Here is a 26,867-nt window from a genome sequence, read left to right as displayed (position 1 = left end):
ATTTATGTGACAGAGGTAGAGACAGCCAGCGAGAGAGGGAACACAGCAAGGGGAGTGGGAGAGGAAGAAGCAGGCTCCCAGTGGAGGAGTCTGATGTGGGACTCGATCCTGGAATGCCGGGATCACGCCCTGAGCCAAAGGCAGACGTTTAACGACTGTGCTACCCAGGCGCCCCAAAAATCATGATACTTCTGTCTCGATTCTCAGGCTGAGGGGAGTGTGTCTGTGTGTGTGCGCGCACGTAGAATTTGAGAAAAGAGGCTTATAGAGGTTCACGTCTTACGCCTTTTTTTCTAACCTGGGAAATAGGATGCTGCAGGGGCTTAGGGTTCAAAGTACAAGTGCTTGCTTGTAAGCATAGCTGTGAAGGGGAAGCATTTTATCAAATTCAGCTCTTGAAAGAGGATCCATTCACCAAATGTTTTTCCCTGTACCTGTTTTCCTTCAAGTGTATGTTTGCCAGAATTGGATGGACTCCCCGAGGATGCCTTCAGCTTGAACTGTGCCCGAGGCAGCTCTAGTTACAGTCAGGGGCAAAGCCCAGAGGGAGGGACACAGGAAACATCATGGCAGCAAGGGCAGGGGAGCAGCGGGGAGGTAACAGTCTCATTTCTCTGATGCTGCAAATATCCGCCATCTCTGTTCTCCAGCCCTCCATAGCCACGTCCTGCCCTCCTTCAGGGGTGCTCATAAGTAGGCAGGCGAGCAGGGGGCATTCCCACTTGAGACCTGCATCTTCTAGAATTTGACCATTGCAAGGCGTCTTTCAGTAGAATTAGGAGTGGAAATGCAATGGCCATTTGACCGGTACCATGCGGCAGATGTCATGGGGGACCTGAAGCAGACCTTAGCACAGCACCGTTGACAGCAGGGAGTGACCTTCTCGTTGGGCCTGAGAGCTGCCCTCAACCTGCCAGGAGGAGGAGCAGAGTTCCTCTAGGCCCAGCAGAAGCTTGAGCTTGTCCCGTCTGGGGCTCACACAACGGAAGCTTTGAGGGAATAGCCTCTGTGTGGCGACCTGGGACACACATATCTGTGTGCAAGTATAGGTGAGCAAGAGAGAAGTGTCACAGAACAGTTCTTACAGGTGATGCTCTCTGATGTTTTTAAATCAATCTTCAACCTTTACAAAATGGTTGTCACAGCCTACCAACTTGATGTCACAGTCCACTATGGGTCACAGTCATTGAAAGACACCCTTCTGATGTACAGTATTGTGCAGGCATTGGTAGTTCTTTCCAAATGAACAATAGTTCTTTCCAAATGAGCATCATACTTTCGCCTCATATTGCATCTTACTGTATGATTTCTATCTTTTATGATGAAGCTATCTGCTAATTGTAGAGAGGTATTGACATACGGTGGTGTAGGCATTTCGGGGAATCTTTGTGGTCAGTGTACAGGTCCATGTTAGAGAACCCCTACACACATTATTAAAGAGCGGTTGCTGAACTTCTATCTGCAGGCTCCGTCCCAGGGTCCCGCTGCCTTGTGCCTGAGGGTTCTATGCTTGGTTAACATTGTCTCAGTTCCTGTGGTGTTGCTGAGTATTCCTCCTCTCCCTCCCACTTCCTTGGGCCTTGATTTGCTCTCTGGGGATGGCTCTCACCACATTAAACTTCACCTTCACCTGCTACATTTTCTCAGCCTCTCTTGCTAGTTCTCACACATCCCTTCACTGCCTTGCTTCTCTGTCTCTTCCAGTTGGTTCATTCACGTGAGCTAAGCGGTTGTGGAGTCACTGTGAATGAACCCAGTCAGTTCACACCATCACTGATGGCTTGGGCCGTAGCCGTGTGTAAAAGCAGGGCTGAGGGAGAGTAGGCAAACCAAGTGGGGACAAAGAAGTTACCTTGGGTCATGGAAGACTCCGTATTAGCCGAGAGACAGTGTCTGTGCCACACACTTCCTTGAAATGCTGGCCGGGTCCATTCTCGGCTTTANCTTCTTGGCTTTAGCAGATAGTGTCCAGGACTGAAAGGAGGCATAATATCCCTAATGCCTTGTTTTCTGAGCTTATTTCAAGCATTAGCTAATAATACTTCCCTTGTGTGTGCATGCTCTGGGAGTTCAGTGAGACAGTGGGAGAGCACCTGACCTGGTATCTAGAATGTAAGAAGTGCTCGCATCCTCTACCCTTTGTTCTTGTTTGTATTAGTATTCTATTGCTATATGATAAATTACTACAAAGTTAGCAGATTAAAACTACATATATTTATTATCTTATAATTCTTATAGATCACAAGTCTGGGTACAGCATCCACTAGTGGGTCCTGCACGCTGGTTCTCACAAAGCTGAAATCAGGAGTTGCTGGGTTGTGTCCTCAGCTGGGACTTGGGTTCTCCTGCAAGTTCCTGCAGGTTGTTGGCAGAAGTCAGTTCCTGTGGTTGTCAGGCTGAATTCCCTTGCTGGCCGGTTGGGGGTTGCACCCAGAGTCTGGATGCAGAGCCCTCTCACAGCACAGCAGCTGCTTGTTAAAGCCAGCAGGGGTGTCTTCGTTACACACCACCCCATGGAGCATTCCCTGATTGTGGCGTGGCTGTTCCACCATATTCACGGGACCCTCTGCACTCAAGGAGAGAGGATCGTGCAGGGCATGTACACCAAAGGGCGGGGATGTTGGGGCCATCTTTGAATCCTGCCCATCACATTATCACATTTATCTTGAATCTAACATAATTGCTGAGGATTCTTTTCTTTACAGATTCATAATAGAAAATAGTTTAATCTCCTTTGTTTACTGTTACTTGTTTGAACTCCACCTACCCTAAAAGCAGGAGGTCCTATTTCTCCCTCCAGTGCTGCAGTCTTCTCCCACACGGATGTGTGGGCGTACACACACACACACACACACACACACACACACACACTGGTTACCTGAGACCACTGGGACTCATTGAGGAGGACGGCACCAGGGACTTGCTGTGCACAGCGCTGGGCATCCCGTGAGCAGATTGTGCTGTCCAGGAGCTGTTGGGTCCTTGCTGGCCCAGCCCTGGCCCGGATTCCCTGCTCACCCCACCCCAGTCCCCTGCACTAGGCACTTCCTCTCGCAGTCTGTGCTTGGCCGCTCTTTTCCACAAGGCAGCCCCCATGTCTGCAGCTAGGGCTGCGGCCAGCACTGCTACACCAACACGGAGGTCCTCGTGCCAGCCTGGGGCATTGCCAGGCTGCATTTCTGCGTGGAGTCTGCTCAGATGTCACCTCTGTGAGTCCTCTCTGAACAGCCTGTTAAACTTGTATTACCTACCACCCCCTCTAGCTTGCTTTCAACCTGCCAGCTTCTGCTTTTTTTTTCACCTATTTGCCATCTAACACAGTTCGCATTTTTCTTGCTTGTGTATCTTTCTCTTCTAGAAAGAAAGCTCCTCCAGGGCAGGACTTCTGTCCGGCTTTTCATTGGTCACCCCCAGGATCCAGCACAGAAACACGTTCCTAGTACCGTGATGGCTTTTTGATGGATGCATAGGTTGTAAGAACCAGCAGCGTTTTTAAATTTTGTAACTCAGGTATAATTCATACAGTGTTCTATTCGTTCCAGGTGTACAGTCTAATGATTCAGCAGTTCCACACATTACTCAGTGCTCATCAGAATAACGTACTCGTCATCTCCACCACCTGCCCCCAGCCCCCTGCCTACCTCCTCTCTGGCGACCACCAGTCTGTTCTCCGTAGTTAAGAGTCTGTTTTGTGTTTGTCTCTTGTTTTCTTTGTTCGACTAGCAGCATTTTTAAGTACACACTTCAGTGCTCTGCTACTTGTTGGTTGACTAAAGCAAGTTAAACAGATGACCTTCTGTCACCAACTTACGGGAGCATCTCACGGAAATCATAGCAAGTTCCACCACGTACGTACACGTTTGTGCCTGTGCACTGCGGGAGGACTGGGCGTGAACGTGTCTGCATCGTGTGGAGAGCGTGTGTGTGTGGTTCTGCTTCTGGTTCTGGTGGTGGTGGTGGCTCAGCAGGAGTCTCTCAGCTCAGTTTGTCCTTGAAATGACAGAGGGTTTAGCTGCAGTTTGGTGCCGGGTATTTAGAAAGATAGACACAAGCCCTGGGAGCCAACCAAGGAGAAATGGCATTGGAGCTCAGGTTTGCTGGGTTTCACTTAATTCATAACTCTCCATCTTAACTAGTTTTCATGAAGATTTCCTACGGAGCTATTTTCTATACATTTTTCTTCATAAAACAAGCCAATTTGTACTGGAATTATCTACAAATCCAGTGTCCAAGATCCTGTATCAAACTGTATATTTCTCCCAGCTATTTTCTTTTAAGAGAAGAAAACTGGCAGGAACCTGGATCACAAGATCATTAATGTTACTGAGAAACAGCCCACCCTGCTCCCTTCCCCCACCTGCCCCCATGTGGACTTGAGTCACTGTGGTAAGAGTTTCTCTATAAACACCAACGCGCAGAACCAAGGGACTTAGCTTCCATCGTAGGCCCTCTTTTCCAAAAACAGGTGGGGGGCTGGAATGTTAAAGTCTGCACTGAGTCCCGAGGGCCTTGGACAGGCAGCAATTCCAGGAGAGGCACAGCCCTTGAGCACCCCTGGGCCCTGCAGAGTTCCCAGCCTCAGGCACTGTGGAGGAGGCAGGGGCAGCAAGAGCAAGGACAGTCCCATCAGCAGACTGTATAAGGATGATGAACTTCGAGCAGCACTGTTAAGGGTTCCTGCCCTGCCACCCATTTTACTGGGAAACTGCGAAAACTCAGTTATGGGAAACTGTGGCTCACAGAGGTTGAGTCACTTGTGAGAAGTCGCACAGCCATGACGTGGCCAGACCAGGACTAACCCTCCTATATCATCTGATGTCCTAACCTCTGCTTTTAACCTCACTGGACTTGCTGGTACATCCGGCCATCCTCTGACCCTCGTCCGGGATCGGGCACCGAGCAGGCCCTGCGGCACACGGACACGGGTCTGTGGTTGCAGGGCTGATGGGTTTCGTGCGGGTCTTCGGTCCCAGGCAGCCTGTGTGGACCAGCACAGGGAGGGGCACAGTAAACGTGGCACTTTGAGTGACGCCGACTGCGTCTACCTCCGTACTTTCTGTGTGGGCGTCAGACTGACAGCGGTCAGTTCCCTCAGGCTGTGATGCAGCCGGGCCAGTCCCGTCCTTTGCCCGGAAATCAGCCCGGACCTCCTGCCTGCTTCGGTATTCCTTCCGGGACACTGACCAGCCTCTGCCCCTCTCTCCTGCAGATGCCGCCCTTACGAGGACTGCTGTGGCTCCAGGTGCTGCGTGCGGGCCCTCTCCATACAGAGGCTGTGGTATTTTTGGTAGGTCACAAGTCTTCCTGCTCTCTACCACCCACTGCCCAGGGGCTCTGACACCCTCGCGTCACCGTGCCCTGAGGTCTCGGTGTCAGGGACAGCCTCGGTCAAGAGAACAGGCGTGTTCGGGTGGGCTTCCTCACAGAGTTCGCAGAAAGCTCGCTCCCGTTTTCACGGGCTGTGGCTGAGAGAGGAGTGAATGTTTTGGAGGGTGGGCGGGGTGACAGGTTGTCCCTCAGCAGCTGCTTCGCCAGGTTCTGAGGTGGAACTGACGGCGATTGTCTGAAAGACCCAGAATTAGCAAATCTTGCTATAAAGCCCCTGCTGCCCAAAAGTCGTTCCCATTCACGTTGTGTCAGCTGAACCCTAACTTCCAGGACAGACAGCCTGCTGACAATCTTCCAGCTCTGCGGAGGGAAATCGGACTTGTCTGGTCTGTCGACTCTGCCTGAGGAGGGATCCTGGGAGCACTGCTGACAGCGCATCCTAAAGGACAGACATGCACGCGCCACCAGCAGCAGGAACCCCCTCCCACCTCTCCCCTGCCTCACTGCAGTGGGAGTGTCAGCCGGGCAGGCACTTCTTGCACCCTCCCACCTCTCCCCTGCCCCACTGCAGTGGGCGTGTCATCTGGGCAGAGCCCACAAAGCTTTATGACTTTTGGATCCTGACATTACCAGCTTCCAGAGACTTTAAGGCTTTTACTGAGCGTATTACAGCAGCCAATTGGTGCTCCTTTCTGACAGGTTGTTCCCAATTTTTGATTAGGGAAAAGAGCAGTAAGTGGGGATTCCACAGGTCATGTCTTTGAGAGGAGAGGCTGCTGTGGTATCACTGTCTTCAGCTCCTTGATGGGGCATTGGCCATTTGGGGGCTCAGCTCACCTGTCACATCTGGCCCCTTCCTCGGGGCTGGCTTGACCTCCCCTGTCTTGATGTCAGTACTTCTGGCGAGGCAGCCAAGTGCCGTGTTGCTGCCTCAAACTCTGTCATAGGAGGTTTGTTTGTTTTTATCCCAAGATTCTCTAAATGTACACATCTCTGGGTGCACTTAGGGTGCAGTGGACCAGTACCAAGCAGGGACAGGAGAACCAGGAGGGGTGGCATTTCAGTGCTCTGCCTCACTTCATGCATACTCCCCTCAGAATTCTCCTCCATGGGGCCTTGTACTAGAAGGAGACAGGACTGTCTGGGCAAGAATCCTGAAATAGGAAGTTATGCTAGGTTGCCTGAAGCACCAGATGTTCCTAAAAATGAAAAAAACTTGTCAAAGTTGAGGTATTATGTGATTTTTTTTGAAAAATTGAGAGCCCAGGGGGCACCTGGGTGGCTCATTCAGTTAATCATCTATTGATTTCAGCTCAGGTCATGATCTCAGGGTCGTGAGATCGAGCTCCATGCTGGGCTCTGTGCTGGACATGGGGACTGCTTGGGATTCTCTCTCTCTTTCTCTCCCTCTGCCCCCCCCCCCACTCCCGCACTGGCTTGTTCTCTCGAAGAAAAAAAAATGAAAAAATCGAGAGTCCAGGAAAAACGTGAGGGCCTAGAAGCTAGAGCATCTCCTGTTGGCTTTCCCAGGAAGCTTTACCCAAACCCGCAGTCAGGTGCCATTGAGGTCTGGGCCAGGGTCACTTGTCAGAGTTGGGGCACCTAGTAAGATAGCATGCAGTGAGTTAGTGGGATCCGTGCACACAGACATCGTGTGAGTGCCGTCACACGAGGGGTGCCAGGTGCCAGAAGGTGTGGTCAGGTTGTTGTGTTGAGATTCTGACAGCAGGTTCTGAAGTGAGGATGTAGCGAGATAACACCTCAAGGTGTAATTTTGAGGGGCCCCAGCTGAAGTCAAAGGACGCCTGGTTTCTTTCTGCTCAGTGCGTTCCTTCTCTCAGTAAACATAAACACAAAAGTGTCTGGTACGCACCAGGGCCCCATGGAGAGGCACTTGCAGTAGTCAGGGTCCTGAAAGAGACAGATGTCTAAATACGTAAATTACATGTGTAGAGTTTTGTTTTTAAAGATTTATTTATTTTATTTATTTGAGAGAGAGAGAGGAAGAGAGCATAAGCAGGGAGGAGCTGCAGAGGGAGAAGAGGAAGCAGACTCCCCATTGAGCAGGGAACCCCACTCCGGGCTCAATCCCTGGACCCCGGGATCACGACCTGAGCCGAAGGCAGGCTGAGCCACCGAGGTGCCCCTATATGTGGAGAGTTTTAAACCAGTGTTCTGGAAACAAGGTAGAGCCTCTGATGCCAGACAAGTTGGGGAAAGCTCAGAGATGGTATTCTGTGCAGAGGCCAGCACATTAGACACATAAGAAGAGCTGATGTAGTGGGAGAGTGGCAGGAAACTCATGCGGGAGGCAGGTGTTTGGGAGAGAGGGACAGGGGATGGAAATATGGAGCTGGACATGGAGGGAAGGAAGGGCTGCTCTCCAACCTGGGTCCCACCTTGTTTTTGAAGAAGTCTGTCTCCTTCCCATAGAACAAAGGTTTTGGAGGAAAATGCTTTCAAAAGTCCCTGCCAGTTTTAAACTCTTCAGTAATCTTTAACCAGCACTGTCTGAATGAAATCATTAGGATTGGGAGAGCTAGACCGGTGGCGCCCCTGCTGGAGCTGGAAAGCACGTTCGGAAGGAGTGAAGCCTGGCAGGGCTGGCGCTGTGCCTGAGCGCAGCTGCCTGGGCTCCAGCTTGGGGGATCCGCCTGCTCCTGCGTCTGCACAGGAGTTCCACCGCTGCCTGGGACGTGCATTCAGGGAGAGGGCCAAGTGCTGGGGGGAGTGCAGAAAGGGCACTTGAACAAACCAGCTTACTTTTGATACTAGAAAAGGCAGAAACTGCCTCTCTTAATCTCTGGAAAGCTCCCCAAACCTGCTCAGCAATCCATCTTTATACTTCAAAGGACTGCCTTTCATACTGTTCCACTGCTTTTCCCTAACTGAGGTCCTGCTTTCTCTTTCCTTGTTCCTCTAATCTCATTTCCCTGCCCCGTATCAGTTTCTCTCTTGAAATAAGTTCTTTTAGACTAATATTTCCATGAGGAATTGATACCGAAGCTGGCAGGTGGTCTCCTGCCGTATGACTTTGTTCTGTCCCTGCCTTGTACTTACTTGCTATCAGTCTCAAGTATGAGGTGCAATGCCATTCTTACTTGGCTAGGAGAACAATGATTCCGTTTGATAGAGTAATCCACATTTCATTTTATCTCATGAAAGACACCCATATCTCAGAAGTCTTGTGCATTTTCCTGTCCAGGGAGCCCGGTCTCTTGAGTGAGTGGTAGTGGTATTTGAAAGGGTAAACCCTTATACACGCCAGCCTCTCTGTGCTTTGTATTTCTGCTCAGCTACTTACAGTTGGACTCACTGTTGAATATGAGATTATAATTGAGTCCACCCGAGGGAAATTAGTTTTAAGAGCTGACACAGTTTGTGTCAGCATCTCGGTGCTGAGATGCCAGGCCCCTGCACAGTGGGGACTCGTTAGCTCCCCAAGACTGTAGCCCACAGCCGTCCTCCGGGGCCTCTTGCTTACCCAGGTTCCTGCCTGAGCACAGGTGCTGTTCTTTCCATGGAGAACGTGCCTTCCCTCCTCTTCAACTTGCCTGTTTCTTTCCATCCTTCAGAACTCAGCTCAGATGTCGAAGGGAAAGAAGTTTTTCTGATTGCCTCACTATAACATATATCCTTGTTTAAAACCTCTTGTTGCACTGACTTGTACACTTAAAAATGGTGAAAATGGTCAGTTTTATGTCATGTATATTTTACCACACACACACACACACACACACACACACACACACACACACACACACCTCTGATTGCACCTTCATTTTTCTTTCTTAGCACTTACCAGAGTTGTAAATCACTGATCTGTAAGTTAGTTGTTTGCTGTTGCCTACTCTACTTAGAACTCGGGTTTAATGGGTGGGGATGGACCTCACCTTACTGTCTGTAACGCACAACATGGTGCTGGGAGCAGAGCAGCAGCTTGAAAACTGTTGAATGAATAATGAATTAGAAGACAGATCAGAAAGCCACAATTTCAGCCCTTTCCTGAGTCATTTCCCATCTTGTGCCTCTGATCTTTCTTCCTCCTCCATGTTCCAAGGTTGTCCACTAAATACTTATTGATTGACTGATGGACTTACACTTCACATCATCTTAATACTCTTAAAGTCTTCATCGTCTGCTTTCTTCTTACATTTCATGTATGTGTGGTCAGGTGCCTTTAACTGTGACACATTGGGCTCTGCGGCATGGTCCTCTTTCAGGAGGCTGTAAGCTGCCCACATGGTGTGGGTATATTGGCAGAGGTTCTGGAAGATTCCATGCGTCCCATAATAATGTCCGGTCAGAGACAGGCAAGAATTTCCCAGCTATGTCTGTGCAGCACAGATGGCTCCTCTCAGAAACACTTCCCTTGTTTCTAGAAAGACAAGGTACAGCATGAATGTGAGGTGGGAAGAAGCCGTTTGTCCCTCCATCAGTCACTCTGGAATACCATCAATGGGCAGCCTCTGGGAATTCCTGGATGGGTTGGACAAAGATCCTGCTATTAAAGCAGCCAGGTCTACTGTTTGTTAGACTTTAAGGTTGCGGTAGGAGAATGTTAGCCATACTTAGAGATTTCACATTGGCAGCTTCTTTATTGACTGTGAGTATTTTCTCTAGTTCTGTAGTTTTTCTGTAATTAAGGTGAGCTTTAGGAAGGCCACCATTTAAAATTTCTTAGTGAGTGTTCATGTAATGGTGGAGAGAAAACTGCTGGGAAGGATAACTGTGCTTACCCTTGCTGCTTTCCTGGTGAAGACTGGAAAGTGGGGAACACGGACAGTGCGGCCAAGCTGGATCAGCCGTGGCTTGTGTTCAGACGGCACTGAGAAGGCCTCTCCAGTTTTTTTTTTTTTTTAACTTTTTTTATTATATTATGTTAGTCACCATACAGTACCTCTCCAGTTTTGACTAAAATTATTGAGTTGAGGTCAGAGCCACGGACAGGAGGTGATGGCACAGCCCTTTGGAGCATTCTGAGACAGAAAGCTCACTCAGAGAGCGTCTTTCCCCCGGGGGTCCTCCACCCAAGCATGTCCTGGCAGAAGTGTCAGGGGAAGGCCAGCCTGAGGAGCCCGGCGCTGAGCCCCTAGGACCCCTGCGCCCGCGCGTCCTGTTGGCGATGCCCGCGTCCGAGGCCTCCAAGCCCGCCCGGCCACCTCACCACTGTGCTCTCCTGCAGGTTCCTCCTCATGATGGGGGTGCTCTTCTGCTGTGGGGCCGGCTTCTTTATCCGGAGGCGCATGTACCCCCCACCGCTGATCGAGGAGCCTGCGTTCAACGTGTCCTACACCAGGCAGCCGCCGAACCCCGCTCCAGGTCAGCCCACTCTCTGTGCTTGTCTGTCCTGTCTGCGGTATTTGTGTCCCCTGTAAGCTGGTGAGGTCCCTGCTACCACATACACACCGGGGGGAGAAATTCGGGCCGTGTGTATGCACTTCGGTCCTGGTGACCAGCCTTCCGGCGCGTTCCTGCTGATGAGAAGTGCAGTGCCGGCTGGATTGTGCTCGTGTCCCTCGTACTCTTACCTGGGTAGTCGGGCACCCCTTATGGGTGTCTGTACCGTTCATGTGTGCGTACCGTTTGCTCTTTTTCCTTAAGAATTACGTATAAATTTCTGTGTACAGACAGTGGTGTCCCTGTTCTCATAATACGTCTGGACTAAACGCTAGTTATGCTGCTCCATGGTGATTTGCTTGGGTATCCTGTCCTCGCCATCCTCTGTGTCCTCTTGTTCTTTATTCGTGGGCTCACCAAGTGCGTGTGCAGTTTACTAGTGTTCTGCACACTTACAGCGCTGTCGGAGACGTTTCTGCACGTGTTACATTGGCCTAGTTAGGGAACATTACCCAAAGTGATGCCACCCAGTCAGAAAATTAGTGGTTTCTTAATTCTTACACAATTGCTTTAACTATCTAAAACTCGCAGGTACGACGGTGGGTGAATTCAGGCTTCGCTGGGGACCCATGGCTTCCCTATTTTTGACATTGTGCGTGAGATGCATCCCTTCCCTTTGCGGGAACCTTGTGAGGAGGACGGGATGGGGGGTGGTTAGGCGTTGCGCGCTCGAGCTCCCATCTTTTGGCCGCCGGGTGCCGGGCGGCTGGCGGGCATCGCAGGCACCACCTGCGGAGTGGAGGCAGGGATTCTCCGTGGATCGCATACCACGAGGATGCGGAACTCTGGGAGTGGCTCCTGCCGTGGGGTTAAGGCCTGGAGCTGTGCTACGCAGTGTAGGCTTGATGGGTAACAGCACCGTTAGCTTAAAATTTTGTGCAGAGGGTAGATCTTACATTAAGTGTTCTTATCATAGTAATAACAAATTTGGAGGTAAGGAATAGATTTATGGCATATATTGTAGTGATGACCTCACGATATATATTTATCCTCAAACTCACCAAGTTGTATACATTAAATATGTTCAGCTTTTTGTATGTCAGGCATAACTCAAAAAACCGGTTTAAAAAAAAAATTAGGGGGATTTAGTGTAAAAAGTTTTCTCTCTCCTGTTCACATGAGGACGTGCTGTTCTCGAGATGCAAAGGGAGTGGAGATAGACATTTGTTGATTAGTTCTTTTACACCAGATACTCCCCAGTTTTTTTTAAAGAATCATCTTTATTATTTTTTTAAATGTTACTAAAAGATCTGAATATGGATTTTCCTTAACAGTTCAGAGGTTGCTGTATTTAAACTTTCAATCAGGGTAGTATGACTTTTCACGTGTAAGTGGATTTTTATTCTTTCATATTTGGAAATATTTGAGTAGCTTCAAATTTACTCCCTAGCATAGGGTGAGGTGCAAATTTTCAGTTAAAATTGGGGAGGGCGCAAGATTAGATTTCATCTGGATTAATTTGAGTCAGTCCTTTGATTTTTTTTTTTTTTTCTTTTCCAAGAATGAAACAGTAGATCAGAGAAATCTGATCAGGGTCAAAGACTTACAAATTTCCTCTTTTTTTTTCCGTTATCACTATGTCAATTTGTAGTGCAGGGAAAAGCAGTCCATGTCCCACGTGGCTGCAGATGCAAGATGCCACATGTCCTTTGTCCACGGTGCTGGCCAAGCGTCAGGTCTGTCGTCCCTTTACTGTCAGGGTCACTGCAGTGACCAGGGGGAGCTCCCAGCTGCCTGCCATGTAGTTCCCCTTGAATGTCTGTGGCATCTCAGTCCCCTTGTCAACCACACCCAGTAAATAGGTGTCAGATCCTACCATGTCGTATTTCAGACTCTTACCCCTGAGCAATGGCTGCTGAAAGTCCCCAGTTGCTGGAATCTTCCAGCTCATTGTCTACCACAGTGCCACCAGGAAGTGCTTTATAAAAAAAGTTACAAAGCACCTAGGTCATGTTATTCTTCTGCTTTAAAGTTCTCTGCCAGCTCACTTGGCTCCCAGCAGGCCCACACTCCTTAGCCAAGGACTCCGAAGCCTTTACAAGCCCATCCCTCCACCCATGGCCTTGCTTCTGCTCGGTGCCCTGTGTGAGCTACCTGCTCTCTCAAGTCCCCCCATCTCAGGAGACCCCTGCCATGCAGTCCAGCTGCCTGGAAAATGCCCTCTTAGCGAAATTGTCCCAGGCCATATCCCCTCATTGCCTTTCTCTCCTGGGTGCTTTGCCAGGTGCTTTAACAGCATTGATTGTGGTGAGTTTTAATCCCTTTGTGTATCCTTCTGACCCCCTGCTGAGCCCGTGCTTCAGTAGGATTTCCATCTCAGGCACCAGGCAGACTCCTGTCTGCCAGCTGAGTGAACTGGTCAGCCTGGGGTCGGGATTTACTGTGGCCACACTCAGAACCTGGAGACCTGGCCTGCGTCCGTTGCTCACTCGGCCTGTGTACACTGCACAGCTGCGAAGCCGTGGCAGGTACGTGGGACACCGTGGCGCGGCCTGGGTTCCAGACCTCACTCACCCGCTCGTGCATTGCGTACTTCGCACAACTTTGTGACTGTGTAGTCACCAGCCATGGTGAGAGCTGTGCCGGACAACTTCAGGATGCGGGGAAGCCATGCGTGTGGGAAGCCATCTGCTGTACAGGTAGATGGGAGTGAATGTTTAAGTGGGGATGAGCAGGGAAGGAGTGAGGGACCGGGGATGGGCAGAGAGGCCCCTGTGGTCGTAATTTCCCACCAGCCTTTAACACACTCACCACGTCTCTGGAGCTGCAGAGCTGCAAACAGCTGTTGTCCTTCCTGTGACTACAACACCCACCTCAGGGCGAATCGAGGGCAGAAAAGCACCCAGTAAAAAGTTGTCCCTTTGTGGACGGCGAAAGAAGACCAGAAGCGCCAGTGAGCAGCTGCTGGGGATGAAGACAGCCTCTCAAACCCTCGGGCAGTGTGGTGTGGCCCGTTCTACCTTGTGGCTGGAGGCATTCAGAGAAGTGGGTGCCGTTGTCCTCCAAGACCTCTCATGATGCATTTGCACTGGAGCTGCGTGAAAGAGCCCATTCACCACCTGCTGAGACGCACTGATTTAGGGGTTCCCACCTCTCTGCACTGAGTCATCACCATCTTCCTTCCATTTGTGCACGTCATAGAGGCCTGGAGCGGTATGAAACAGTCAATCCCAGAATATACCAGAGTATCACAAGAATTGGGTTTGCTTTGTTCCATGAGAATTGGGCTTGCTTTGTTCCACGTGCGTGGGCAGTTTCCATAATTTCACTACGAAATCGAGGTCTGTGTCATTTGCTCACAGCACTGAGTTCGGAAGCTTGGAAGTGCTTCGATTTGATTCTTTAGAACTAGTCATAAAAAAAAAAAAATAGGGCCTGTTGGCTTTTTAGTGATTCCGGTGTGGATACCCGTCCCATCCTGTTGGTGGCATTCATCTGCTCTGCGGCAGTTTGTTGAGATCCTGTAACGCTCAGGCCGCAGTGCCCGTGGGGATGTGCAGTGGAAGAGGAAGCCCGTGCATGCAGAACTCGGCAGTCTAGGAGGAGAAACTTGGTGCACTGACATTACATGGTAGGGTCACAGGGTAAATACTATGCCCTGGAATATGCTCAGAGCTCAGGAAAACAGTGTCTTCGTGAAACACAGGACAGTGTTCGTGGATTTGCTGGGTGGCTCCATTTCTCTTCTGTTGACCTGGGGGAGGGGAAGTGGATTCTGGTGAGCGTTGCTTATTCCTGATGAAGAAAAAGCAGAAGGTTTTAGAGAACCCACACTCAGGCACAGGAGAACAGGGGGAGGATAGCAGCTCATACCGTGGTATGCATGGGGGCACACAGCAGTGGTCCAGCTGGGACCAGCATCCTCATCCAGTGTGGCTGAGTGAAGAAAAGCAGACCTACACGTTGCAGAGACGCTCCTAACTGGGGCAAGGGGAGGACTGTGGCAGCATCCTGGTTTTAGGGGACCGATGCAGGTTGGAGCAAGACCTGGGGAAGAGACTGACAAACTAGGTACACAATTGAAGTTCAGAGATAGGGCTCCAAAAGAAACAGTGGCGGAAGCACAAGGCCTACCATTAGTTCATTTGGGCTTCAAGCTGGGTGAGGGGTCTTGCAGAAGCTGTGGTTTGGGGAACAGAGGCACCTGGATAGAGGGTTAGGAGGCCTCAGGTCTATGAGATCACGGTGGCCACTGTCTTTTCTGAGCCTAGGCTCTTTATCTGCAAAATGGAATCATATGAAGAAAAGCACTCCTCGTTTTAGTTAGTCTTTATATATGGAGGTGGCCAAAATGTAACTGGAGAAAGTCGGAGCTCCCAAAATGCTATAGCCCCCTGTCCCCCAAATCTTTCCACTTCATGCTGCTGGCAGGGCCTATGGATAAGTCCTCCCAGGTAGAGAGGAAAGGTAGACTTCCTTCCCTCCTTCAGAAAACATGAGCTACCTGGCAGCAGCCACTGTGTTCCCGCAGGAGGAGGGGTAGGACCAAGATAGCCTCACTGCTGCCCTTTAAGAACTTGTAGAAAAGGGCTGGGAAGAGGGTCAGAAGATACAGACTTCCAGTAGTAAGATAGATAGGTTCTGGATGTGATGCACCGGTGACTATAGTTAACACCTCATTGCATATTTGGAAGCAGCTAAGAAGCTACACCTTAAACGTTCTCATCACAAAGAAAAAAGTATGTAACCGTGCAAGGAGCCGGGTGTTACATAACTTATTGTAATGATCATTTTATAATATAAACATAGATATCAAATCATTATGTTTGTATCTTAACCTTGTACAGTGCTCTGTGTCCATTATACCTCGTGAAACTGGCAGAAAAAAAGAACTTTTAGAACCACAGGAAAGAACATAAAACCCTGGCTGAAGCTGTGGGTCTGGAGGAGAGCAGGGGCTGGACCTCAGGAAGCCCTGAGTGCTGGTCTCAGCTGAACTTGGTGTCACGGGTAAATGTAGGGAAGGGGCTACGGGGACCACCAAGAAGAAGAGGACTTAATTATGGCCTTTCTTCCTAATGGGATATTATGTGGGCACCAGAGTTAAAAGTGAAGAGCAAGACCACGCAAGTGTGGCAAGCCGAGAGTAAAGCTGTGTTTGGGGAGGAGGGTGGCGGGTGATGTGTTGTTGAGAGTGGATTCTGTGTCATTGCACAGATGCATAGAGATCAGACAGAGTAAGTTATGAATCTGTGGTGTTACTGTGATTTGTTTTCTTTTAAAATGGTTTCAACACTGATTAATGTGACTAACACTGATTAAAAAAAATAATAAAATCGAAGAGGATGGAGTATTCCATCCATATTCTATTGGGAGCTACGTCATTCCTCCTTTCCAGCAGCGCAGTTGGGGTGAGCTTGTTGATGGTTTTCTGGTGGTTCTCATGTGTCAGTTGTCTACGCGCAGTGACTCTAGTGGTCTGATGGGAACGACAGCAGCTGCAGGGAAATGGAAATAGCAGAGAGGATGTTTGACGGTCCAGCTACCATCCAAATCAGAGCTGACACACCAACAGAGCTGTTTTAGTTCTGGAGACGACCTGATTTTCGGAGCCGGTGGGATAAGCCTAATTCCACTTCGGTGTGATGGTCCCTCGGGTGTGCGGAGACGGAGCGCAGACAGCCCTGCGGTCATCTGTTGGTCTCTAACCTCTGTAGCTCTAAGGGTCACGTTGTTTATTTCCTGAAGAAACTGGGTGGGGACACGCTGGCGAGCGGCTGCCCTGGGCTCCCTGGAGGCTCCCCCCTGCCCCTCCACAGTGCTGCTCAGGGGCATCCCTTTCAGGATGAAGGGACCCTAGAATTTTTAGTTTTGGTGAAATAAAGTAACTGGAAATATTTAAGTTTGTTTAAAAGTCACAAACGCCAGTGTCCTGATACACTTCCATAGCTGCGAGAATACTCCTGACAGTTCTTCCCTGACGGCGGAAGGGCCTAGTTGACCAGATAATGCGGGCGAGTGAGGAGGTGTGGTTGTGAGAGCTGTGTCATCTAGTGGAGCCCAAGAATGACTGCCTCACAGCATGGACTTCCTCCTTGCGAACCAGAAATATTTCTCCAGAAAGTTCCATGTACCTGTCTGTCTGATTTTCTGCTTGTGTGTCTTACCCTTTCTGTCATTCTTACTCCGGTAATTCTTTCTAACTTTGATGCCACCCTTTACTTTTTTGTGACAACTCAGTTGCTATTTCGTATGATTTGCATTACTCAGTTCATATAAAGCAGATACATCTAGAATGTTCTACCATATAAAAATGGGAGTTTAATTTTTTCCTGCCATTTGAAAATGTGAGGGTTTTTCCCTATAAAAACATTTAGTACCCTTAAGTACTACAGATAGATACCACACTTCACACAGAGTGCAATTCAGAAGGAAAGGCATTTTTTATAGTCTGTCCTGTTGGTAGCAGTTCATGTTGTTACTTTAGCAACAGCAGTGTTCCCATCTATCATCTTTGATCACTGGGGACAGAAACTTCTAGCACATTTAAGTCTTCTGCTTACTGTTCTCTGTTCTGCCAATGACAAGAGCAGAGACAGAGTTCGATCCCCTTTCCTGCCCAGTCCACATTCTTAAAAACCCGTCATACTTCAGGGAAGATGACACAAGTCTGAAAGCGTGTTCCTTACGTGGTTCGTAAGAGCAAAGACAGTCAGACAGACTGTTCCCACCCACTTCGTTTGCAGGAAGGTCTGCTGCTTCCTCTGCCCGGACTGCCTCCCAGGCCTGTCATCATGAACTTTTCTCCCTAAGTGTGTTTGAAATGTCTCTGACTAGTCCTTTCAGAACTGAAGTAAGGACAGACTCGGGTCAACGCAGACAGAGGGCTCTGTGTCGCAGAGAGGTCCCCACACGGTGTCATGTACGTACACAGTCTCCTTCTGTCACCTGTCAGCGTGTTTTAAGTGCCACGTGCTGTGTGTTAAATGCCATGCTTCACCTCCGTGCATACAGTGGAGATGAAACAGATGGCCCCCACCTCTGGGCTGCTGAAGGAGGACAGCGAAGCAGAGTGACGGCAGTAGGACCTCCTGACCCCTGACCCGGCAGAGCAGTGTGGAAGCTGTGGACCCTGAAGTTAGAAATCATGACGTTTGAAATTTTTACTCTTATCTTACAAATTCGGGATGTCTGTGGAACTTCAGCAAAAATACAACAGGCATTTTCCACTCGATCTGCCTTTTCCCTTTTAGTTGACCTTTTAGTGTCCTCTAATACATTTCATCTTTTTTTAGAAGACGTTTAATGTCTTGGGGAGATACTTTACAATGTTTTTCTGTCTGCTGTTTCTTGTGTATTAATATTTTAACCCTTACGAAATACAGGTCAAAACCACGATGAGATACCACCTCCCACTTGCCAGAATGGCTAAAATTAACAAGTCAGGAAACAACAGACATTGGCAAGGATGTGGAGAAAGGGGAACCCTGTTACACTGTTGGTGGGGATGCAAGCTGGTGCAGCCACTCTGGAGAACAGTATGGAGCTTCCTCAAGACGTTAAAAATAAAGCTATCCTATGATCCAGCAATTGTACTACTAGGTATTTATCCGAAGGATACAAAAATAGTTATTTGAAGGGGCACATGCACCTTGATGTTTATAGCAACAGTGTCCACAGTAGCCAAACTATGGATGGAACCCAAACGTCCATCAACTGATGAATGGATGAAGAAGATGTGGTATTATATATACAATGGAATATTACTCAGCCATGAAAAGAATACAGTCTTGCCATTTGCAACAGGAATGAAGCTAGAGTGTATTATGCTAAGTGAAATAAGTCGGAGAAAGACAAATACCATATGATTTCACTCCTATGTGGAATTTAAGAGACAAAACAGGTGAACGTAGGGGAAGGGAAAAAAAGAGAGGGAGGCAAACGGTAGGAGAGACTCTTTATAGAGAACAAACAGGGTTGCTGGAGGGGAGGTGGGTCGGGGACGAGCTACGTGGGTGATGGGTATTAAGGAGGGCACGTGTAGTGATGAGGACTGGGTGTTACATGTAAGTGATGAATCACTAAATTCTTCTCCTGAAACCAATATTACACTATATGTTAACTGCGTTTACATAAAAACTTGAAACAAAAAAGATTTTAGCCCTTACGTCTTGCAGCAAGAGGAGCTTGTTGCAAGTGCAGACTCCCTTGCGGCATCCCGGAGATGCTGTGGCAACATCCGCATTTTAACAAGATCCCCAGGTGACAGACCGCAGTACCACACAGAGGCCTCTAGACGTTTGATAAGAAACAGGCAAGGGGGGCGCCTGGGTGGCACAGTGCTTAAGCGTCTGCCTTCGGCTCAGGGCGTGATCCCGGCGTTGTGGGATTGAGCCCCACATCAGGCTCCTCTGCAATGAGCCTGCTTCTTCCTCTCCCACTCCCCCTGCTTGTGTTCCCTCTCTCGCTGGCTGTCTCTATCTTTGTCGAATAAATAAATAAAATCTTAAAAAAAAAAAAAAAAAAAAAAAGAAGAAACAGGCAAGGGGGGGCGTTGGTGGTAGGAACTAACCTCATCTGTGCTAGGTGTTAAAGCCCGTGTAAGAACCTCTGAGATCCGCAGGACTGGAGTAGAATTAATCCTTATCTCCGTTGGGATGTGATCACTGTTGCTTTTTTTCCGTCTTGTGCTCCAGGATTTGCTCCTTGGAATACCATTGTATTCTTAGAACAATAATTGTTTTGGCTTCTGTTGTAAAAAGTTGTCAATAGTGATAAAAACTTCTCTTCACTCAACTTCTGATTTATACAGCGAGGAAAGAAAAACTGAAAACTTTTGGTGGAAGGGTTTTATTTCCTACTTACCTTGCTCATAAACTTGTGTCTGCCTTTTCTTGTGGGACATTGGGTCCCCAGTGTTCTTGTGTGCCTCAGCTGTATTTCAACTCTCTCTATAATCTCTATAAACCCTGGCAGGTCAGCATGAAAGTATTAGGTACCTAATATAGATACTCCCTTTATTTATTTATTTATTTATTTATTTATGTATACAGATGGAAATTTTAAGCTTTATTTTCTTTTTTTTTTTAATTTTTTTTATTACATTATGTTAGTCACCATACAGTACATCCCTGGTTTTTGATGTAAAGTTCGATGATTCATTAGTTGCGTATAACACCCAGTGCACCATGCAATACGTGCCCTCCTTACTACCCATCACCAGCCTATCCCATTCCCCCANCCCCTCTGAAGTCTTCAAGTTTGTTTCTCAGAGTCCATAGTCTCTCATGCTTCACTCCCCTTTCTGATTACCCCCCTTTCTTTATCCCTTTCTTCCCCTACCGATCTTCCTAGTTCCTTATGTTCCATAGATGAGAGAAATCATATGATAATTGTCTTTCTCTGCTTGACTTATTTCACTTAGCATTATCTCCTCCAGTGCCGTCNCCTTTTAACTCTCTCCCTCCTCCTCCTCCCAATGTAGCAGTAGAAAAAGCCCCCCTTTTTTGTAATGTAAATGCAAGAGGAAGTATACAAACTCATTTCTTCCCTGGTTTTCTTTTTTCCAGCTTACCAGTATTACCAGTCTTTTGTTTATCCTACAGGAAATAACCCATGATTTTCTGAATATATACACATATAAAAAAAAAAAGTCTTTTTAATAAATAATAAATTAATTAAAATAATTTAAAAAATAAAGATAATTTTGTATTGTGAAGATATAACTTAAGTTATATATTGAATAAATTCAAGTGTATAAAATGAAAACTTAGAAATGAGAGGGAAGAATGCTGTGAACTATAGAAGTGCCCAAGCATTACTATGACCCTGACCAAAGTATAGAAATTACTGGTGCATTTAAAATAATTTATGGAGTTATACATTACCAAGAAAATATAAAGAAGTTTACAAAAGCAGGGGGGAGGTTAAGATGGCGGAGGAGTAGGGGACCCCTTTTTCAGCCGGTCCCCTGAGTTGAGCTGGATAGGTACCAGACCAGCAGGAATATCCACGGAATCAGCCTGAGACGCAGGAAGATACATCTGGATCTCTACAAATGAACATCTCCAGCGCTGAGTATCGAGGTACGAAGCGGGGAGCCGTGAAACCGCGCACAGATATCGGAAGCTAAACAGAAGGGGGAGGGAGCCGCCGTGTCAGGGCGCCGGGAAGCGGTAGCCACCTGCAAGGGGGAGCGGACAGACCGCGGACCCGCACGCTTGAGACAGCAGGCTGAGAAGGGAGCTCCGGGAGCGCACGCGGGACGGCTGGCGGTTGGCGGGCCACCTGCACGGGGGAGCAGGCGGGCGCGGACGGCAGCCGCGAGACAGCAGACTTAGAACGCGAGCTCCAGGAGCGCGCGCGCAGGGCAGCTGGCGGGCCACCTGCACCGGGGAGCGGGCGGACCGCGGACCCGCACTCTGGAAACGGCAGACTGAGTCCGTGAGCCGGGAGCGTGCACCACCAAGCATCTCACGGAGCTCCGGAGCTCCGGTGTGCTCACTGGATCGAGGCTGAGACCGGGAGCTCCGGGAGCGTCCGCGGGGCGGCTGGCGGCTGGAGGGCCACCTGCACGGGGGAGCAGGCGGACTCGCGGTCAGCACCCGTGAGACACCAGACTGAGACGGGGAGCTCCGGGAGCCCGCGCGGGGCGGCTGGCGGCGGGCGGGGTTGGAAACACAAAGGACAGAGACGTGCCGGCCCTGGAAGTGAGGGCTGGGACGCCGGGTGTGGGGCGCACAGCCCGGGATGCTGCAGGGTTGAGCAGCACCAACAGAAACAGAGTTAAAGTGGCCAGAACATCAGTGGAGAACGATCCGCGATCCCTCTGTTCTGAGACAGAGGCTGAATTTCAGCCGCTGCTGCTCTCTCAGAAGAGGCATAGCAAACCGCCAGGGAAAGCCGCCAGAGAACAAAAGCCCGGAAATACCGGCTCACAGGGTGCCCATCCCCATCCCCCCTCGCAAGGGACACAGAGACTCTACCCAAACAGGGTTTTCTGAGTACCTGCAGGCAGGCCCCTCCCCCAGAAGGCAGGCTGAAAAATCAAGAAGCCCACAACCCGGAGCGCCTGAGTGGCGCAGTCACCAAGCACCTGTCTTCGGATTAGGGTGTGATCACAACGCTCCGTAAGGAGTCCTTCATCGGGCTTCTCCACCGGGAACCTGCTTCTTCCTCTCCCACTCCTCTGCTTGGGTTCCCTTTCTTGCTGACTGTCTCTCTCTCTCTCAAATAAATAAATAAACTCTTTAAGGAAGAAGCCCACATCCCTAAGATCTCTATAAAACAAGGGCGCACGGCCTGGGTCCCAGTCAACACTTGGGCTCTGGACAACCCTGCAATCTCTCTTCATCAGAATGACGAGAAGGAGAAGTCCCCCCCAGCAAAGAAAAGATAATGAGTCTGTGGCCTCTGCCACAGAATTGGCCTCGGCCACAGAATTAATACATATGGATGTATCCCAATTATCAGAAATGGAATTCAGAGCAACAATGGTCAAGATGATGAGTAAACTTGAAAAAAGCATCAGAGAAAGCGTTGCTGAGAATATAGAATCCCTAAGGGCAGAAATGAGAGCGAATCTGACAGAAATTAAAAATTCTATGAGCCAAATGCAGTCAAAACTAGAGGCTCTGACGGCCAGGGTCACCGAGGCAGAGGAACGCGTTAGCGAATTGGAGGATGGGTTAGTAGAAGAAAAAACGAAAATAGAAGCTGGTCTTAAAAAAATCCACGCCCACGAATGTAGATTACGGGAGATTACTGACTCTATGAAACGATCCAATGTCAGAATCATCGGCATCCCTGAAGGGGTGGAGAAAAACAGAGGTCTAGAAGAGATATTTGAACAAATTGTAGCTGAAAACTTCCCTAATCTAGCAAGGGAAACAAGCATTCGTGTCCAAGAGGCAGAGAGGACCCCATCCAAGCTCAACCAGGACAAACCTACGCCACGGCATGTCATAGTGCAATTCGCAAATATTAGATCCAAGGATACAGTATTGAAAGCGGCCAGGGCAAAGAAATTTCTCACGTACCAAGGCAAAGGTATCAGGATTACGTCAGACCTGTCTACAGAGACCTGGAATGAGAGAAAGGCTTGGGGGGGCATTTTTAAAGCTCTTTCAGAGAAAAACATGCAGCCAAGGATCCTTTATCCAGCAAAGCTGTCATTCAGAATTGATGGAGAAATAAAGACGTTCCAAAATCGCCAATCATTAACCAATTTCGTAACCACGAAACCAGCCCTACAGGAGATATTAAGGGGGGCTCTATAAAGGTAAAAAGGCCCCAAGAGTGATACAGAGCAGCAAGTCACAACCGATACAAAGACTTTAAAGAGAAATGGCATCATTAAAATCATATCTGTCAATAATCTCTATCAATCTAAATGGCTTAAACTCTCCCATAAAACGCCACAGGGTTGCAGATTGGATAAAAAGACATGACCCATCCATTTGCTGTCTACAAGAGACTCATTTTGAACCCAAAGATGCATTCAGACTTAGAGTAAGGGGATGGAGTACCATCTTCCACGCAAATGGACCTCAAAAGAAAGCTGGAGTAGCAATTCTCATATCAGATAGACTGGATTTTAAACTAGAGGCCATAGAGAGAGATACAGAAGGGCACTATATTATTCTTAAAGGAAGTATTCAACAAGTGGATATGACAATTATTAATATATATGCCCCCAACAGGGGAGCAGCAAGATACACAAGCCAACTCTTAACCAAAATAAAGAGACATATAGATAAGAACACAGTAATAGTAGGGGACCTCAACACCCCACTATCAGAAATAGACAGAACACCCTGGCAAAAACTAAGCAAAGAATCAAAGGCTTTGAATGCCATACTCGACGAGTTGGACCTCATAGATATATATAGAACACTACACCCCAGAACCAAAGAATACTCATTCTATTCAAATGCCCATGGAACATTCTCAAGAATAGATCATGCTCTGGGACACAAAACAGGTCTCAGCCAATACCAAAAGATTGAAATTATCCCCTGCATATTCTCAGACCACAACGCTCTGAAATTGGAACTCAACCACAAGGAAAAACCTGGAAGAAACTCAAACACTTGGAGGCTAAGAACCATCCTGCTCAAGAATGACTCGATAAACCAGGAAATCAAAAAACAAATTAAACAATTTATGGAGACCAACGAGAATGAATACACAACGGTCCAAAACCTATGGGATACTGCAAAGGCAGTCCTAAGGGGGAAATACATAGCCATCCAAGCCTCACTCAAAAGAATAGAAAAATCTAAAATGCAGTTTCTATATTCTCACCTCAAGAAACTGGAACAGCAACAGAGGGACAGGCCTAACCCACTGACAAGGAAGGAGTTGACCAAGATTAGAGCAGAAATCAATGAATTAGAGACCAGAACCACAGTAGAGCAGATCAACAGGACTAGAAGCTGGTTCTTTGAGAGAATCCATAAAATTGATAGACCACTGGCAAAACTTGTCCAAAAACAAAGAGAAAGGACTGAGATTATTAAAATTATGACTGAAAAGGGAGAGGTCACGACCAGCACCATTGAAATTGCAAGGATTATTAGAAACTTTTATCAACAGCTATATGCCAAAAAACTAAACAATCTGGAAGAGATGGAGGCCTTCCTGGAAACCTATAAACTACCAAGACTGAAACAGGAAGAAATAGATTTCTTAAATAGGCCAATTAACTATGAAGAAATTGAGTCAGTGATAAACAACCTTCCAAATAATAAAACTCCAGGCCCAGACGGTTTTCCTGGGGAATTCTACCAAACATTCAAAGAAGAAATAATACCTATTCTCCTAAAGCTATTTCAAAAAATAGAAACAGAAGGAAAGCTACCAAACTCATTCTATGAGGCTAATATTACCTTGATCCCCAAACCAGGCAAAGACCCCCTCAAAAAGGAGAATTACAGACCGATTTCTCTAATGAATATGGATGCCAAAATCCTCAACAAGATCCTTGCTAATAGAATCCAACAGTACATTAAAAGGATTATCCATCATGACCAAGTGGGATTCATACCTGGGATGCAAGCATGGTTCAACACTCGCAAATCAATCAATGTGATACATCATATCAACAAGAAAAGACTCAAGAACCATATGATCCTCTCAATTGATGCAGAAAAAGCATTTGACAAAATACAGCATCCTTTCCTGATTAAAACCCTTCAGAGTGTAGGAATAGAGGGTACATTTCTCAATCTCATAAAAGCCATCTATGAAAAGCCTACTGCAAGCATTATTCTCAATGGGGAAAAGCTGGAAGCCTTTCCCTTAAGATCAGGAACACGACAAGGATGCCCACTCTCGCCACTATTATTCAACATAGTACTAGAAGTCCTTGCAACAGCAATCAGAAGACAAAAAGGGATCAAAGGTATCCAAATCGGCAAAGAAGAAGTCAAACTGTCTCTCTTTGCAGATGACATGATACTCTATATGGAAAACCCAAAGGAATCCACTCCCAAACTATTAGAAGTTATAGAACAATTCAGTAAGGTGGCAGGATACAAAATCAATGCCCAGAAATCAGTTGCATTTCTATACACGAATAACGAGACTGAAGAAAGAGAAATTAGGGAATCCATCCCATTTACAATAACACCAAAAACCATGCGTTACCTTGGAATTAACTTAACCAGAGACGTAAAGGACCTATATGCTAGAAACTATAGATCACTTTTGAAAGATATTGAGGAAGACATAAAAAGATGGAAAAATATTCCATGCTCATGGATTGGAAGAATTAACATAGTTAAAATGTCCATACTACCCAGAGCAATCTACACTTTCAATGCTATCCCGATCAAAATACCGAGGACATTTTTCAAAGAACTGGAACAAATAGTCCTTAAATTTGTATGGAACCAGAAAAGGCCCCGAATCTCCAAGGAACTGTTGAAAAGGAAAAACAAAGCTGGGGGCATCACAATGCCGGATTTCGAGCTGTACTACAAAGCTGTGATCACAAAGACAGCATGGTACTGGCACAAAAACAGACACATCGACCAATGGAACAGAATAGAGAACCCAGAAATGGACCCTCGGCTCTTTGGGCAACTAATCTTTGATAAAGCAGGAAAAAACATCCGGTGGAAAAAAGACAGTCTCTTCAATAAATGGTGCTGGGAAAATTGGACAGCTACATGCAAAAGAATGAAACTTGACCACTCTCTCACACCATACACAAAAATAAACTCCAAATGGATGAAAGACCTCAATGTGAGACAGGAATCCATCAAAATTCTAGAGGAGAACATAGGCAACAACTTCTATGACATCGGCCAGAGCAACCTTTTTCACGACACATCTCCAAAGGCAAGAGAAATAAAAGATAAAATGAACTTATGGGACTTTATCAGGATAAAGAGCTTCTGCACAGCCAAGGAAACAGTCAAAAAAACTAAGAGACAGCCCACGGAATGGGAGAATATATTTGCAAAGGACACCACAGATAAAGGACTGGTATCCAAGATCTACAAAGAACTTCTCAAACTCAATACACGAGAAACAAATAAACAAATCATAAAATGGGCAGAAGATATGAACAGACACTTTTCCAATGAAGACATACAAATGGCTAACAGACACATGAAAAAATGTTCAAAATCATTAGCCATCAGGGAAATTCAAATCAAAACCACACTGAGATACCACCTTACGCCAGTTAGAATGGCAAAGATAGACAAGGCAAGAAACAACAATTGTTGGAGAGGATGTGGAGAAAGGGGATCCCTCCTACATTGTTGGTGGGAATGCAAGTTGGTACAGCCACTCTGGAAAACAGTGTGGAGGTCCCTTAAAAAGTTAAAAATTGAACTACCCTATGACCCAGCCATTGCACTACTGGGTGTTTACCCCAAAGATACAGACGTAGTAAAGAGAAGGGCCATATGCACCCCAATGTTCATAGCTGCATTGTCCACAATAGCCAAATCATGGAAGGAGCCGAGATGCCCTTCAACAGATGACTGGATTAAGAAGCTGTGGTCCATATATACAATGGAATATTACTCAGCTATCAGAAAGAACGAATTCTCAACATTTGCTGCAACATGGACGGCACTGGAGGAGATAATGCTAAGTGAAATAAGTCAAGCAGAGAAAGACAATTATCATATGATTTCTCTCATCTATGGAACATAAGAACTAGGATGATCGGTAGGGGAAGA

The 26,867-nt window shown here is 47.5% G+C and overlaps 1 protein-coding gene across 1 annotated transcript in view; it reads left to right on the top strand.

Annotated features, from left to right (window-relative positions):
* VOPP1 (VOPP1 WW domain binding protein) overlaps positions 1–26,867 on the top strand; it is a 66,826-nt gene that overhangs the window by 14,084 nt on the left and 25,875 nt on the right. Inside the window, exons 3-4 of the mRNA XM_034640573.1 lie at positions 5,210–5,287; positions 10,514–10,650. Coding sequence (XP_034496464.1) covers positions 5,210–5,287; positions 10,514–10,650 — 215 coding nt within the window. The remainder of the gene's footprint in view (positions 1–5,209; positions 5,288–10,513; positions 10,651–26,867) is intronic.

The sequence above is a fragment of the Ailuropoda melanoleuca genome, chromosome 1 (genome assembly GCF_002007445.2).
Source record: "Ailuropoda melanoleuca isolate Jingjing chromosome 1, ASM200744v2, whole genome shotgun sequence".
In the NCBI taxonomy this organism is placed as follows: Eukaryota; Metazoa; Chordata; class Mammalia; order Carnivora; family Ursidae; genus Ailuropoda; species Ailuropoda melanoleuca.
Note: the sequence above shows the minus strand (reverse complement) of the source record. Positions and strands in the feature narration are given on the sequence as shown.